At 38.9% G+C, this 18587-nt stretch overlaps 1 protein-coding gene across 4 annotated transcripts in view; it reads right to left on the bottom strand.

The window, feature by feature from the left end:
- Positions 1-590: 590 nt before the first annotated feature.
- Positions 591-18587, bottom strand: part of trappc12 (trafficking protein particle complex subunit 12) — a 63095-nt gene continuing 45098 nt past the window's right edge. For 3 of the 4 annotated variants that reach the window (XM_048531883.2, XM_048531884.2, XM_048531881.2), the window contains 4 exons: positions 14106-14204; positions 5230-5333; positions 2598-2685; positions 591-1153 (listed from right to left, as the gene is read on the bottom strand). In XM_048531883.2, the coding sequence (XP_048387840.1) occupies positions 911-1153; positions 2598-2685; positions 5230-5333; positions 14106-14204 (534 nt within the window). In that variant the 3' untranslated portion in view covers positions 591-910. The remainder of the gene's footprint in view (positions 1154-2597; positions 2686-5229; positions 5334-14105; positions 14205-18587) is intronic. The other variant, XM_059645601.1, reaches the window with a different exon arrangement.

Here is an 18587-nt window from a genome sequence, read left to right as displayed (position 1 = left end):
AGAAACACATATCATAAACTACCAAATAAATCAAATTTGTTTCATTGCTCGATCTGTCTCTCATTCAGGTGTAGTCTCCGGATTGTGTAGCCCTCAATCCTGATGTACTACTGTTTCCTAGAGTTTCTGGAATTCTAAATATTTCACAACAGACTTAGTTAAGATACCAAACAAAAGTTGTATTTTTTTTGGTTCTGGGCAATAGATTAACCTTCTTAGAACATATGCTGTGGATTAGAAGTGAACTGCCTCTTATTTATTGAATAGATTGAAACCAAAATTGGTGCATTGGGAACTCTTTTAGGAAGGATGAAGCACTGTCCACCAAGCAACAAATGCCTTGTAGTCTGATTACTCTTGGTCCTGGTACAACATTGAAACTTACCTCTTGCAGAGAACTTGTGGCGCAATGATAGTGTCCCTATCTCAGGACTAGAGGGCTTGGGTTCAAGTCTCACTTGAGGTATCACAAATATCAAAACCTACATCAATATGTCAAACACACTGACCTTCTTAAAAAAAAACCCATTCATCAAACCGGAAGAGGAGTTTGAGGTAAAGATAAGACCAATGAATGATAATTATAAACATGATTTACATTTGTGTTTATTTAAAACAACAGCATTATTCTAATTTATTTAACAACCAATTTGGAACAGCCCTGTCAGAATACACAGTGAAATGAGTGTAGGAGCAAACAAATATAAAATGGTACAGGCATTTGAAATGTGAAGTGTTTCCTTATCCCCCCCCAAAACAGAAGCTGATTGTTGCAAAATATATCATGTGTGGGGCACTTAATTGCAACATAGACAATAAAGCTGCAGTTAAAGATCATTAAAATATACGTAATTACATATTTACATCTTTCAAGTTACAATAACTAAATACAAACTGGACAGAAAGCAGTTCACAGTAACTTCAGACACTGAATATTAAAGCTGTCTCCTTCACGACAGGCCACCGACTCCAGCAAACTCTGCTTTTTCTGCGTACTGCGAGATGATTCAAGCTCATACATAGTGGTCAGGTTAAAAAGAACACTTTCATGTAGGTAGTGTTTGGGATCCTGCTGTACGAGCGCTTCCAGCTGCCTGAGGGAGTCCTTCAGTTTTCCCAAGTACAACAAGCAAACGGCTGCATTATTATTTGCCTAAAGAAAAACAACATGTGAAAATGACAGGAACATGCCCGATGATTGATTTAATTAATGAGCACACCCGCAGCTGTGTGCCATTGACCTAGCTGCTTTATCATTTGGTCTAAAGTTATTTTGTCAGAACGTTCTCAGATTTTATTTTCATAATTTCAGCACAGAATGAAGCCTTTTATCATAACACAGAGAGCTCATCACATTCTTTTGCATTTCCCACATTCTGTTGGATTTTAAAAAAAAACATTTAATTCTCTAAAAGTTGTAATTTTTATGTTTTCAACAGTCACTTACTGAAATGGAAGTAACAGTCGAATAACTGGGGGTCAGAGCAACATTTTAATTGTTTTAAATTAATGCTAGAGGTTCTTAAAATCTTATGCTATTGAAAGCATAAATACAGTAATCAGATTCCCAAAGTGATCAAAATTTGCAATATAGCAAGATGATTTACAGGCTGATGATATTCCTGACGACACACAAGGGAAGTTGGGGGAATTTTGGTGTGAAACATGCAGAAATGGCAAGAGTTTATTGAGTACAGCTGTTTTGTAGAAGGGTCAAAAGGATGCAAAATGGCCTAACATTTCATGGGATTGGAAGTTGGCAATAGGTGAAAAAAAAACAAACTGGGGATGATTTTCTTCTCCCCTGCTGAGTGGGTGGTGAGATGAAAGTGGAGTTTATGGCACTTTACCCAAAGAACAGCAGGCATATTTGGCAATAAGCAGAGAAATAAGGAAACTCATAACTTGAAACCAGATGTGTTGGTTGAGATTTAGCACTGGGTAAATGCACAGTCGAATACCAAGGAGCTAGATGGTGACAATCTTTTGGGAACAATTTTACTTCAAATGTCAGCCAGCTGGATGAAAATTATAGAATCTCCAACAGGGCTTTTTCACTAAAACGTATACATTTGGAAATTGAAAGATCAGAGATCAAAGATTCCCTACTGTGTGGAAGTAGGCCATTCCACCCATCAAGTCCACATTGAATCTCCAAAGGGCATCCCAACCTACCCCTGTAATTCCCATGGCTAATCCACCTAACATTCACATCCTTGGACACCACAAGCAATTTAGCATTTCTGGACTATGGGAGGAAACTGGAGCATCGAGAAGAAACTCATGCAGACATAGGGAGAACTCCACACAGCTCTCCTGGTGCTGCGAGGCAGCAGTGCTAGCCAGAAAGCCACCATGCTACCCTTGGAATTGAGATATAAAAACATACACTAGCTCAAAAACACACGTCATGGAAGATATAACATTTCCTGCTATACAAACATTGTGGATTTGCTGGTGTGGCTTTCTAAAGCAGGCTTTTTTTTTGGGAACATGTAAAAATAATCCCAAGTCTATGGCAAAACCGACAACTGAAAGCGACTGAACAATGTCACTATATCTATGAAAATATTAAACAATACTCCACAGACTCTTACCACTGGATTGCTCGGGTCTAATTTGGTAACTTCAGTGAAGAATTTATGGGCTTCAGCAAAGTTATTTTGACCAAGATGGAGGAATGCCCTAAAAACAAATTAACATCTTTAGTGCTTTTGCTATTTGTGCTAAATAACTTACAGGCAAAATATAGGCAAAATCAGAACAAATAAAACCACATGAAATGAAATGCTCTAACAAGTTATGCTTAGCATTTTTGCCAGGTGCATGGAAGGGTAGGGCTGGGAGGAGTTGGATCTATCTTATAGTTTCCAATTTTGTTATATGAAGAAAATCATAGTTTTATACTTTCAGCAACTCCCAAACACTCTTTTGACTGCATGGGCAAGGAATGCAATATAGTTTTGCAGATTTTAGTGCAAAAGTGCATTAGAAATTAAGCACCGTTTGGGACTTGAATGATGCCAATATATTCAGCCCGCATTCATATGATTATCACTAGCCATGCCCTGTTGTACATAGCTGTCACCATGTTTTAAATTTGACTATTAAAATAGAAAATACACAAGGTTGTGGAGGGCGATTCCAACGGAGCTTGCAAAAATGTGGTTTAGGAGGAGCCGACTCCTCTGGGATGGGTAGGTGGCCAGAAGTTGTTTATTTCAGCATTTGGCCATCAAACCAACTAATCCCTTTTCCGGGTTTCCTTCCTCCCACCTTCAAAACTCCTTAAAAAAAAGAGAAACTTGTATCATACATGCAAAGCCATATTGGAGACGCCTTCAAAAATCCCTCAAAACATTCTAGTCTGTGGGAGCAGAATTCTGTAAGTGTGTACCAAAAATCTGCATTACTTTGTTGGCAATCTTCTCCTTTGGAGACAGCCAACTGATATGCTGCTCCTGCAATATTCTGTTTTTTTAAAATAAACCTGATTGGAGATGCATCAACACTGTCTGGACCCTGCCAGCTCCAGCCTAATGAGATTGAATTCTGTCAGGAGGCTGCAGTTAGACTTAACTTTTATCTCTTTGGAGTGAATCACTTGCAATATATACCAATAAACTGTCTTGTCTTCCCTTTGTAATGCTTTTCGTGAATTATTTGAATAAAATCTCAAACATTGCAGTTCTAATTAACATGAATATCTCTTAAACTTTGAATATCTCCAAAATAGAATGTACATGCAAGTGTTGGTTGCAAGTGAAGGTTTAAAAAAAAAATGGAACAACAAGAAGTCACTAAAATTGAAATGATTAACAAGAAATATATTAACATAAGAATAACTACAGAAAACAAAATGGACTGCATCTACCCAGAACTGCAATCAAATATATAAATTTACTGAATGATTGACCAAATTTGAAGAGGCCAGGAGAAGACGACAACTGAAAAGCAGAAATACACAAGCATTAGTTATGATCAACTCCATCAAGGTTATGATTATAGCCTGTTGTCAAACTACTAAGTCTTACGAAGGACATGGGATGTGTCTTGTAAAATGTGACCAGCCCCCTCTGAACCACTAGGCTGCTGTATAATCTCTTTCCTATGGTTAACTATAGACAGGTTACCAATGGCCAGCAAATTAATGTCTCTAATTCTGCAGTAGTAAAAGCAGCAAGGCTGTTAACACTCATTGTTAAACAGTTGAACAGCAACTTCAGACATCTGCAGGAGTGGTCAGAAGTGGAAATCAAGAAGTTGCTTCTCTGCATTTCTCTGCTACTTCACAGCCTTTCTACTATACCTCAGAGATTCAGCCTCAAAATTCAATCAAATAAAGGGTGTGAAATTGCAGCATTCACCTACTAGTCACGTACTAAAAAGGCTTGAATTAAAGCTCGTCCATCCATTTCTTTTTTCACTGTATGGGGGTCCCTAAAATATCAAAGATCTGACTTACAACTGCTCATATTTATGAGCACAATCCTATACATGGATGACATTTTCAAGATTCAACATACAAGCTATTTCTTGTACTTACAAATGGCCACATTACAATGTAGACATTGTGTTCCAACTGGTGCACAAATCAACCCATAAGTGGGCTCAAAATCAGAACCTGTTTGCAACCTGGGACTGCCTGTACAATGAATAATTTCTTCTCAAACAAACTATGTGGTGCTGAAAATTAACTTTTATTTAGATTCCTCCAGATTTAAAACAAAACAAAATCACTGTCTCATTTTTCCCAAACCCAACTTAGTTCTGTTTATATTTTCTGTGCATAATTTTACATTGTATCAAATATTCCTACAGTCACTTGCTGGATTGGATTATAATGTTGAAACATTCAATGTTTCAATCAACTTGGTGGAGCAGACTCAAATTGCCTCATTATTTACCTGATCTCTGATACCTGTATCATACTTCTGATTACTATGGCTTACAACACAAATAGCCCATGAAAGCTTTGGGCTAGATGCAGTAATAATGAGCAATGTGAGCCACTCATTCGCCACTGATGGCAAAATCCAGACCAATGCATCTTCCACTGGAGGTAGTTTTTGACCCTGTGAACTGCACCATCAGCATCTCTTGTTGAAGCATTGTAAGTTGTTTCGCATATTCTAAATACTTAACACGGGGGTGTGGAATATGAAAAGATAGCACCCAGTAGGGTGAACTTGAATCTACATATTTGAAAGCATACCTTGTGGGACTTACCTGTTCATTTGAATGATTACATTCTGTTGTAATTCATTTCCTAACTTTGGAGATATTTGCTCAACTTCTTGAAAATATTGCTCAGCTGTTTTGATGTCACCAATCTAAATACAAGGAAGTAGAACACTGAAGTATACATTTCAGTTTACAACACACACACAAACACTGGTTAAACAGTTTTGACTGTTTGGTTTCTCTCAACCCAGTACAAACGGCTGTCCATCTCTACATTGCCACCCTGGTCTACATATGTAAACAGCTTCGTGTCTGAAATTGGGCATGTACAACACTACTTGAAGATTGCACTTGGTGGGCCTTAATATTCCTCTGACAGTCCATTGATCAGATAACAAAAGGAAAAATAGCCCCTGCTGCCTCTGATCATCCTGCTCCTTAAGGTCAATGGCACTGAATTGTCTAGAGACAACCAAAATATGTGCCACAATATAATGACTTAAATGATATTCAAGAATTCCTGCTGGCTGCCTTAAATAGGTAGCCGGCTCTTTGTTCAAAGAAGAGGCCTACTGATAAATTAAGGACCCTTGCTTTGGAAACTAGTCAGAAATGGAGGTGTTTTCTCTGCACCTTAAACAGGAGCTCTTAATAGATAGTGCCCTCCCAATTTAGGAATGGCACTGAGAGCATAGAACTAGCCGACACGAACGACTTCCAGTGTCACCTGAACCTTGACAACATTAGGAAATGCAATGTTTCAGCTAACAGATCTTGTGCTTTGGCTGGGTTTTTAGAAATTGACAGTGATTAACAGGACTTGAAATATTCACTTTTCCCTTCATGTACTGCACTATCCAAAACACAAAGCTGATAGATTAATTACTATCTTGTCCACTGTTAGATGACTACAGACATACATAATGCCCTGTTCAGATAGTTTTTCAACAAAATTACTGTTTTAATGCAATATTCCCTGCTTGCAGCAACTGCCCAAAGCAGTCATAGAAATACTGTGATGTTATGTAACGATTTTGCATATGTATGGATTATTCTTCACTTCGTAGTGGTGTTGTCCATAAACACAGCCATCCCTTAAACAGACTGCTGGAAGCTGCCAATGCAAAAGGTAATTTTTAAACCTTCCATTCCATGGAGCCACTAGGGGCTTGAGTGCTTAGGTTACCTTCATAGCACCACTGCCTCCTCCTGCCAATTAATGTCCACCTTCCCAGCACTCCCCCACTCCCTATAAACAGGCCCAACCAGTCTATCAGAAATCATTGATATAACAAGGTGTAGAGCTGGATGAACACAGTAGGCCAAGCAGCAGAGAAGCAGGAAGGCTGACGTTTCGGGCCTGGGCCCTTCTTCAGACCCTTCCTGCTCCTCTGATGTTGCTTGGCCTGCTGTGTTCATTCAGCTCTACATCTTGTTATCTCAGATTCTCCAGCATCTGCAGTTCCAACTATCTCTAACAGAAGTCACTGCTCTGTCTCAAGAGGCTCAAAAGGCACTAGCAACTCACTGGAACGTTACTGCTGAGACTAGAGGCCCAACTGAAAAAGTCTTGGGTTTCTGATGCAAATACCTAAACTAATGATATTGCCCCAACTCTCGATTTGTCATCGACATCTTTATGCATTTTGTTGCACTGCATCACACATGCAATGTACCTAATACATTACGTCGGGAAAGTGGTTTGTTGGCTTTTGCCTGAGAAAGATTGAGGTTTGATTTTATTTTGAACTCACGAATTCAATTGCTGTAATTCTACAACTACTCAGCAGCCTAAGAAGTTCAATGTGAAAACTGAAGTGTTGGAAATTTAAAATGAATACCCAATTAAGTAGGGAAACAGAGTAATGACAACTAATTTTCCATGACTATCATGAGGCTCAGAAGAAGAATGTGAAAACAGTAAGGAATTCTGAGTTGATGTTCTTTCATAGACTCATTATTGAGACTGACCATTACTGAACCATCATTTTGTACTTCATGGTTTTATCAGTTGCTTTAATGACGATGCATCACAAATAAAAATAATTCCAAGAACACCAAACACTTTTGTAACTAGTAGACATTAACGTAAAAAGGATAATGGAAAAATAATAACTTCTCTTTCAGCCACATACTCTAAAGAAACCAACAACAGTTGTTTGCAACAAATTAAGAATCAACAAATAAAAGACAGCTGGGAATAGGAGGAAGAAAACACTGAAACTTGTTCCAAATATGTACTATGGTGGAACAGAAGTATGCTTGTGACCTCAGTCTCTTCATTGTCCATACCAGCCATTCTTATGGCAGCTCTGTATGACTGCCTGTTTAGTGCAGAATTATTGGCAGTTTGGTGCTGTGGAACTGAACTCAACTTCCTAAACCATCTCTGCTTAGAAACTTTACTGCTGTCGGGGAGATAATTTTCATCAGAGGTACACTCAAAGCCAGACCTCAGAGGCGAATCAAGAGCATTCCAACTCACTACACCATTAAAAAAAAACACACACCGGCATAATTGTGTTTTTGCCAGTGTTTGCTTCACTGACGCATTGTAGAAATGTTTTGGGGCTTTTTAAAATTTTGTTTTGTTCCAATAAATCTGCAGCCTAGCTTTGTGTAGGAGTAATAACACTAAATTATTTAGTTACAGCTTGTTGCATGGAGATCAATAACTCTCATTCACAGCTGCACCCAGAATACAGTGCGCCTACAAAACATGAAGCTTGTTGTTGAGAGAATGCTTCTAGACACAACGGTCACTTATCAACCCTAGATGCTGAAAATGTAGGACAGGTACATGTTAGTAGCTTTAAGCAATATCTTCAGGAATATATATATTCTTTTTTCTACAGTATGAACTTATTTTTGATTTCCTCCTACTTAGATGCTACAGGGTTATTTTTAAACCAGTGTGCCTATATTTTTAATATGCATCAAGTATATGCTTGGTTGCTTTAATTTAGATAACAGGTGCTCCACAGCAACATAGTTCAAGAGGATTCAAAAAACGGGTTTATGAAAGTTCAAAACATGGTGTAAAAAAACTTGGTTTAAAAATAAAGGATTTATTTTATTGCACAGTCTACCACTCTGTGCCTTTATTTTGTACCACAGAAGGGCTCTGCATTTCTGACAGGAGATTCTGATTAAGGCTTCATCAGAAATGCAGAGCTGTACATTCATTCTGACAGATCCCTTGAGGTGGGAAAGAGTCATGGGAAAGCAAACCATGCCCCTTCCCCCCCCACCACAGTATTCAGTGGTGATATTCTGAAATTGAAAAAAAAAGTATTGCACAGACAGTTGTTGTCAAAGCAGTATTACAGCAGGTGAGAGAGTAGGCTGCCAGGATGCAAAGGGGCCAGGTAGCTGATGGAGTGTGCACAGTAGTTCAGGGCACATAGGTGGAAAATCTAGGGTACGGCATGGCTCGGAGATCCATTGGATCTGGCAACAGTGCAGGGAGTTGTGGGCCCAGCAGGGGCAGATCAGGTCTTAATTATGGAGTCAGTTACTCAGAGTTGTGGATTGAGGATGAGGCGAATACCAGGCCCTTTGTCAGAGCATGTTCGGCCCAGGAGGAACGAATTAGGAGCAGGCTCTTAAGGGTGCCTGGGATCAGTAGAATGAGTTAAACTCGGCATTTAATAGTCAGACGTTCAGAGGCTGATATGCAACATATCATGTGAAGTGCCTGGTGTCTTCTGTATTGAATCTAGATCGATCAATAAAAGCAGCAGACAAATCCAATAGCTAAGTTCTCTTTCATGCTCACAAGACTGGCAGAGGGATTCTTCATTCTAATTTTGTGAATCAGCAATCCCATGGAAGAGAAAGGATACGGCATGCAAAAGCTGCTTGTCATAGATGGATGCGATATTTTATGCCATCATCTTGGGAACAAAAGAATTCTGGCAGTCTTCTTGTTATAACGTCCCTTGGATGTTCAAGGAAGCTGTAAGAGCAGCCCATGTTTGAGGACACAGAATGGCTGACAAGCATTAAAATAAATGTTAGAGCAGGCTGTCCCATTTTAAGTGAAACATAACAGTGCCTTTGATCAGGGCTACTCAAGACAGTTTAGCTAAGAGGATGCCTAAGCAGATGAGCAATTGATTCTTGCCTCAGTAATGAAAGTTTGGCTGCCCCAGTAAATTAGTAACACCAGGTGTCAGTCTTAACCCACGAACTAGCCAGATTAACTCCCTAAGCAGCTGCAAAAACAACAGCTAAGGATATTGTGTAACTTTTTAAAAAAAAGTTCCCAATAATATTAAGAAATAGGCTCGAGTTAAAGATTCTTCAGATAATCACTGGGTGAAGTTTCAAACACAAGGATAGGTACGTGTACATCTAAATGTATAATGGGAGCATTCGGGGAAATACATCTAAACATAGATGTGAAAGTTAATTAGATGCCTGGTAAGCCCTGAACGACAGAGTGGTCGCAACTTATGAATTACAAAGTGCTAACAGAAGTAGTTGCAAAACAGAAGTTAATGTTACAAATGTTATAGCAGTTAGTTAGCACTAACATTGTTGTGTTTTTAAATCTATATAATTGGGACTGCGGGAAATATGAAAGGAATGACTGAATTTGGTAAGGCAGCACATGGAATGCAATGAATAATGTAATTCAAGCAGCCCTGAGAGATAAGCAATCTCGTACAGGTCAGAAAGAGTACAGCTAATAACTTTTGGAATGTGAATTGATAGGATGCATAGAAAGATTCCAAGATGTACAGATTACGATGTCTGGTAAATACCATAAGATCATGGGAACCTGGGGCTTTCCATTAGAATGCTCATCATTTATTAGATATCCCACAGGATTGAGTGTACGGACTAAGGGGGAAGGACAGTGACTACGCTGTATTTGATCATCGTCATGAAAAGTGTACAAAAATGCTGTGTGTCAGCATAAAATTTAGACTGTGTCAATGATCTCTCTTCTGATCTGAGCCACAATTTGAGGGAAAAATTGCTTTCTCAGGTCAAGGCCAGATTCGGAGAAGATCTTTTGGCTCTCTCCCTGCATCAACTCGTTCTTACTTGAATAAATGTCTTCCACTTCCACTCGCCTGAATCCTGACTGCCTCCTGAATCTTCGTCCCTGGTCGGATGGTACACTCCTACAGAAGCTGTTCAGCCCATCATGTCTGTTCTTGCCCACAAAGATCTGACCACACTTGTTCTATTTTCCAATTTTTGGCTTATAACCCCGGAGGGACTAGTTAATCCCATCTGATTTAAAAAATTAATTCATGTTAAGTGAGGGTTCCATTGTGTGATGCTTCTAATGTGATTGAAAATCAAATTGCCTTTGTGCACTAATTATGTGTAATAGGATCAACACGAGGGCTGCAATATCATACTTCACAAAATGTCCGCAAACTGAATACGTATTGAGCAGGCCAATCTAGACCGAGAGAAATCTGCAAATAATAACTAAAGTCTGTGCTGTGTTCCTAATGGAATTAAGGTTAACTTTAGCATGCTCAAGTTAACCAGGCCTATAGGTATTAGTGTTAATCCGTTAACAAGTGAATTGGCAGAGCAAAGCTGATTTGTGACTGACAGCCCCAGAACTGTAAGAGCAGAAATAAAATCAATAATTGGCTATAAGCTTTTTTGACCATTTGGCAACTAGGGATTTACAATTATAAACTTATATTGGTCTGCCTGAAATGTCAATTGGTCAAAACGAGCAGACAGACAGTCTCAAAGCTCGACTCCACAGCACAGGCTTAGCACACAAGGTTTAAATAATGTTGACCAAACGACCAAAACTGCTTTTTTATGCATCATAAAGAAGTGAGGTTTGCAAATTGTGGACCTGCGTCATCCAAGAATTTCTGGGAGATTTGCACTGCTTCAGTGAAGTATCCATGGCTTTGCATTTTTATGGAGTGCATCAAACTCATTCTACAACACGGTTGCAGAATGGATCAGAAAAGCTAAGTCGGGTACATACTGCTCAGAAACCAACCAACTGCAGAAGCTTCTATACACTTTTTAATTCTCACATTAGCATCTGCAAGATGCTTGTTTAAAGAAGCCACTAAAGGTACCTAAATATTTGTTTGAGCCAAAACAGTATCAGAAATACTGCAGATAGCCCTGATACTCAGGAAAAGCTCTATTTTCAATCCAACCAATGGGAAAATGAAAGAAAACACTCTCCATTGCAGTTTGTTCAATTTGAAATGGAGTAAACAGTAGCCTAATGCAGATTGTGTCAATTGAGGAATTTCTGGGCCATGGTACTGAATGTTGCTCAGACTAGCCATTTACTTGTTACATATTGAATAAATTGCCTGAAGGTTTACAGTCTAAGCTTCAATCTAACAACACACTGTCTGGTCAATCTATCAAAGATTGGAAAGATTCAATGATACATGGCAATAGGTTTATAAGCAGGCCCAATGGCAAGTTATGTAGACACTGGTTGAAGAGGCACGAGATCCATTTAGGAAGCGGCAGGTTTAAGAAAAAAATTAAACAACTACTTTGAATTGGTTTGATTTTATTTTGAATTTATTTCTTTTGAATATTCTGCTGTGACATCACTTGCCTCCCCTCTCCTGACGAATTCCAGTGGGTGATTATCATCCGATAGAATACATTCTCATCTCTGAAGTAAATCAGACCCACTTCAATACACAGCTTCTTCTACAAGGGAGTACATCCGCTCAAGTCCACTGTCTTAGGTATTTCAACATCAGATTTCCTTTTCTAAACACTAATGGATAAAGGGCCCATCTGTCCAACCGTTCCTCATAATCCCATCACTGTAGGAATAAGTTATCTTCAGTGAACTTTTGCTGAACTGTTTCCAATGGCATTATATCCTTTTTTTAAATAGGAGAGCAGTACTCTGGACATGGTCTCATCAACACCTTATACCACTGTAACAAAACATCCTTACCTTCATTTTCTATTCCCCTTGCAACAAACAGTAACAATCCTTGTGCCTTCTTCATCATCGGCTGTACCTGGATACTAATCTTTTAGGATTCATGCACCAGAGCAAAAAGATCCAATGTATCAAGATTGATTTACGACTTAAATATACTGTTTTTCTCATCTCTGTCAATGGGGATTATTTCACATTTTCCTCAGATTATACTCCTGCCGGTAATATTTCACCCCCTGAGCCAAACTTTTTTGCAAACTCCATGTTCCTTCACGAACATTTTTTACCCATCTTTGTCTGATCTGCAAACTTACCAAACATACATTCTTTCTCTCTCTTCATTCATGTCATGTATATAGATTTCTACCAATGACTTATACTTTCTTGCTAGGCCTGGTCACGGCTATAACCAGACGCTGGAAGTAAGATTTAGGTGAACATTATTCCAGAGTTGACACTGGTTGAGATAAGGAGAGAGACAGATATCAGTATGGGGTGAACGAAAGGGAGAAACAAATAAAAATAACCCAATACAGTGAGAGAGATGGGATAACACATTATCAGCGAGGTCAGCAGTGAGAGGAGCATCAGACTACAAGGCAAAAGAATACAGAAATAGGAGAAAAATTTCCAAAGAAATTAAGTACGATCTGGTACAAAACAAAAAGACGGACAGGGGGTGGACTAACATTAAGAGTTGGATATAATACTGTTTAGCCCACATTTTCAAAATAAAATGGGTGGGCAACAATAAACCTGAAAGGGTTAAAGGTCACACATCAAGGGAAATCAACACAGTTGGGCTGTTCTGATGAAAGGTGATTTCTATCTCAGAGGTTAACTTGGCAGCTCTTCGTAGATGCTGCCTGACCTGCTGAGTATTACCAGCATTTTGTTGCTTCTCTTTCAGTCGGAATAGATTGAGAGAAATTGAAATTGGGTAAAAATACGAAGGGAAGTTTGTGAATTAGATGATTGTAGAGATATGTACTGACTCCAAGATCAAATACACATGACACTAATGAGAGAGAAAGAGATGTACAATATCAAAACAAGTTTGCTGTCTTCAATTTAAGCTCTAGCATGCTGTGGTCTCTTTTCACCTTTCCAGCTCATCTACATTTTTCCTCTGATTTTCATTCTCTACTTAAGTGACTTTTATTTTTAAATTGTACCTCTTTAGCCATTTTTCACGATAGCCTTTCTTTTAAGCTTTCCTACAGAGAACCGAACAGAAATTTATCTTAAACTCGATTTTCTACGTGAATATTGCTCTGTCAACTTGCTCAAATCATTTAGTCTACTGGCCCCATTTTGACATCCAAAAATATCTCTCATCGCATCTTTACCTCACACAATAATTGCATTACTCTTGTGAAACAGTACTAAGGAGTAAACCATTTCTGCCCAATATTCACCTCACTTTCACTTTTCTCTTATGCCCCAAAGCAGGGATCAAAACAAATTTGCAGGCTAACAAGTGCACAGATGGAGTCGTAAAATTTACATGCTTCTGTATTAATTTATTGATCTGCTGCTGTCTGCTTGTGCATGAATTTATTCAGTGGTGACAAGTAATCTGTTAGATTATTAATTCAATCATGCCTGCCTTTGCAGCAACTTCCAGCAGAATTTCTTACACCGTCAGTGAACTGTCATATACTTGACATGTATTTTTTGAGCACATTTGATTTTTAGCCTTCTAGAATTTTATAATTCAAACAAGACAAGTGCAATTAAACACTCTACTATGTTATGTTTCAAGCTTCATGCTGTTTCACAGCTATCTTCATTTCTCAACTATTTGAGAGCTGACTGTCATTACATTGTTTGGGAACATTAGTATAAAACATTTTCAGAAGATATAGCTCGATTTCCCTATAATAGCCACAGAATATTGATTAGTTTATTACAAAATTCCCTAAGTTTCTGCTTCAGTAAACAAGGTTAAGGATGAAACATAGGACAATCTCCCGATTATGACCTCTTCCATTGATCATACCTGCAAAAGCAGCCTTCCTATGCCACTGAGAAGCTGAGGCTCTTGTTCTGGTTGGTATTGGGTGACTGAATGGTACATATCAATTGCAAGTACATAATCCTGATAAAGAGGGAAAAAGAAAGTAAACAACTTGCTCAGCTTAACATCACAAATCCAATATACCAACTTTGACACCTGCAATGCCTTTTACAAAAAGAGAAAAGGAATGCATTTTAATTTACTGAAAGAATGGTATGACTTGGCCTTGCGCGCACAATATTTATGACACAAAGGGCTAGTTGTGTATGGCAAATGAGCGTGACCACAGAATTATGTCCAAAAGCAGCGAGCACCTTTAGAAATATGGGGAGGAATGGGAAGACAATGAGAAATATGATAAGCAGAAACACAACTAAGAAACACCACATTTGAAGAAGAAATCAATGCAGTACAAGGCAAAGGTACTTATAGAAAAAGTCTGCAAGTAAGTACCTAGTTTAAAATTAACAGGAATATTGATTAGTGGCTTCCATTTAAAGCTTGATAAAGTGAATGACTCAGAACGTGGCATAGGTCAGTTTGGTCTACCCAAGATGGGAAAAGAAGGTCTTGACTCAATGTTTGATCACTAGAAAGAGATGTGAGAAGCCAGAAGTTCTATGCACACTGGATATTAGACATGGAAAAATTGAATCAAATGTTTAGATACATACATTATAACATCCCTTAATAGGAGCATTGTTTGAAGCATACGGACATCAAAGATATGAAGAGAACACTGGAATGAGAGTTTGAGATCAGAGTGTAGTAGAACAGAGGCTCAATTTTTTTTCTTTGTGCTGCAAATTCTATTGTCCTTTGTTTTGTTCACTATGATTCTCTTTGGACCCAACATCACATTTAACTTATACATTATACATAAAAGATCTCATCCTCACTTATTTCCTTGTAGTTGAACAACACCTTTTTCCTTTTTATTTCCAATTTAATTGCTTAATTCAGCTATTTTGGAGATTACATGCCCAAATTAAAATTTGCAAACAACAGACTTCTATTTTTGCCTCAAAAGGGAGCTTGCTCAGCAGAATATCACAATTAATTTCTTATTCCTCTGAAACTTACATTCCTGAAATTATATGCTCTGTTGTGGTGAACACAGACAGTTTATGGTGAGATAATCTTAAATTTAATCACATTATAATTCACAGTGCCCAGGCAATCTATATTATGGATATTTTGTGCACTGTATGACTATGTCGTGACATGTCCAGTCACCTTTAACGGTAACTCCATGAAGCATTGCTCGAAGCCATTCCCTATTCTACCTGACCATATACTTATCTAGTCGAAAGAACTGCTTACTGTCAACACATAAATAACAGACAAACAACATTAACTTATATTTACTTCGCATTTTCCCATTCCATAACATCCCAAAGCTCTTCACAGCTAATGAAATATTTCTGAAGTTTAATCGTAGTTGTAATTGTAAAGTCCACACCTGGACCACGGACTATTCCCTAATTAGAGTGTGACAAGTAATGGTAGTTTCAAAGGAGAGTCACCACGCCTCAAGTCAGGGGAGATGTTGAGAAGTAGAGTCCTTCATGGTAATTTTAGCCAGTGTTGGAATTGAGCCATGCAATTGACATCACTCTGCAGTGCAATAACTACAACCATCTTCCTCTATGTTAGACATGATCCTTGGATAAACTGCAGAACTGGGCTGAAAGGTGGCAAATTGAGTGTAATATGGATAAATGTGAGGTGATTCACTTTGGGAGGAATAATAGGAAGGCAGAATACCGGGTCAATGGAAAGATTTTTGGTAGAGTGGATGCACAGAGGGATCTTGGTGTCCACGTACTTAGATCCCTGAAAGTTGCCACCCAGGTTGATAGTGCTGTTACGAAGGCTTACGGTGTGTTAGGTTTATTGGTAGAGGGATTGAGTTCTGGAGCTGTAATGTCATGCTGCAACTGTACAAAACGCTAGTGCAGCCTCAATAGGAATATTGCGTGCGGTTTTGGTCGCCCCATTACAGGAAGGATGTGGAAGCAGTGGAAAAAGTGCAGAGGATATTTACCAGGATGTTGCCTGGTCTGGAGTGCAGGCCCTATGAAGAAAGGCTGAGGGACTTGGGTCTGGTTCTTATTGGAGAGAAGGAGGCTAAGAGGGGAATTAATAGAGACACACAAGATGATCAGAGGATTAGATAGGGTGGATAGTGAGAGTCTTTTTCCGAGGACGATGACTTCAGCTTGTACAAGGGGGCATAGCTACAAATTAAGGGGTGACAGATTTAAGACAGATGACAGAGGCAGGATCTTTACTCAGAGTGGTAAGAATGTGGAATGCCCTGCCTGCCAATGTAGTTAACTCAGCCACATTAGGGGTATTTAAACAGTCCTTGGATAAGTATATGGATGATGACGGGATAGTGTAGGGGGAGGGGCTTAGGTTAGTTCACAGGTTGGCGCAACATCGACGGCCGAAGGGCCTGTTCTGCGCTGTATTGTTCTATGTTCGATGGCTTGAACTAGAGATTTCTCTGATTTTCAATATCAAAGACCACGGAAACTGACCCTTCAGCCCTCCATGTCTACACCAACCAACATACACCAAAACTACACAAATCCCATTTACTTGCACTTGGCCCATATCCTATTATGCCTTGCCGTTTTAATTACTCATCTAGCTACTCAAAATGTTGTAAGAATACTGTTTCACCACCCTCTCAGACAGCACATTCCATAAATCTACCATCCTTTGGGTGGTGAGTTTTCCCCTCAGATCTTCTCTAAACCATTTGCTCCTGACCTCTGGTCTTAGACACGTTTGCCATGGAAAAGAGATCTACTTGTTTATGCATCTCAATTTTGTGTATGTCCATCAGATTTCCCCCTTAGCGTCCTCTATTCCAAGGGTAACAAACCCAGCCTATCCAGTCTTTCCTTAATTTTCATCCCAACTGTGACTGTAGTTTTCTCAGAGCTCTATTCATCCTGCTTGCCCTTTAGGGATTTGGCAAATCTCAGACTAACCAGAAGGATGCTATAATGCATCTCAAAGGCCTTAAGCAACCAAATTACTGGATGCACTGCTTTGAGAAAAGTCGAGTATTAGGTTCGACTGAAAAAGTAGCATTTATTTTCTGTCAATCATCACATTAAATGTCTGCACCTGAAAGTTTCAACATCTTAATGGCGTACAATTCCTGAATCACAAGGTCAGTAACTAAGTAGCCATTCTTTGCATTCAAACCTACACTACAGATTTCAGTAAGCTATTCAATTGTATGGAACCACTCAGAATTACAAGTGTAGAGACAACTGTAGTAGCTTTATCAATGCACTATCCTGACCGAGATTAGTTAACACCACAAATCTAAGTTAAATGTGACCTTCCTATTGAATAGTATCACATTACCTGTGCAACAAACTGAGTCATCAGGATGATGAATAACTAAGCTTTATATTGTGTTAAAACCTTTCCAGAGATGTCAAAGCACACTTCAGCTACAAACACTGGTGGCCATTATCACCTTAATCTGTGGACAAAAAACTACATAAAGAACATATACACAATTCACAGTATGCCCACTAACATTGTCTACCTACAAAGTTTCAGAAATTAGTCCATCATGAGGGTGCTTATTAACTGTTAATAAAGTCAAGACTTATACTGGTGTTTTTTAGCCTCCAAAGTTTTCACATTAAAATTCAGCCACAAAGTTTTTCTGATGCAGCCAGTCAGCTGCCATTATCCTATTCAGTTGTGTGCATGTCATGATCTCAAAAGTCTTCGTGATTACTGCACATTTCTCCCAAATCACTTTACTAAAGTCCGACAAATACAGAAGCTCCAAAAGTATATGGGGTAAAGATTCTCCTATGCCTCAGCAGGCAAATGTATTATTTGCAGGATGAAATGGTCAAAAGATCTGGGCTTGATTGCTAAACTTGCTGACTTAGCTGACTTCCAAACAGGTGCTTGAGTTTCATGGGGAAAGAGCAGATGGAAATCATGGGTCATTCTCACAGAACTCCAGTAACTGCTATTCGGAAACGTGTTAAAACAAAGTCCAGATGAATTCATTCAGACAATCAGAGATAGCAAGAATAGAAAATGCTGGAGCCAGAGAAACGTTAACAGGCCAGGCAGCAAGAAAGCTGATGTTTTGGGTTGGGACTCGGTCTGAAGAAGGGCCCTGACCTGAAACGTCCACTTTCCTGCTCTTCTAATGCTGCCTGGCCTGCTGCATTCCTCCAGCTCTTTACTAAGACAATGCTAGTTGTAATGCTAACATAAACAGCAGAGGGCGATGTTTTACACAATAATAAATTGACCTATATAAACATGCACTGATTTTTCATGCTGAATACCACAGCTGGCAACCTGACATGGTACACATTCGTAGCATTTCTAATTTGAAGATCTAGAATCTGGCAAAGAGGCACTTTAGAAGACATGCCCTATCAACTGAATATTTGGACTGGCTGG

This window comes from Stegostoma tigrinum, chromosome 4, assembly GCF_030684315.1.
Source record: "Stegostoma tigrinum isolate sSteTig4 chromosome 4, sSteTig4.hap1, whole genome shotgun sequence".
Lineage (NCBI taxonomy): Eukaryota > Metazoa > Chordata > Chondrichthyes > Orectolobiformes > Stegostomatidae > Stegostoma > Stegostoma tigrinum.
The sequence above is the reverse complement of the archived record's forward strand: the minus strand, read 5'-3'. Positions and strand labels throughout refer to the sequence as shown.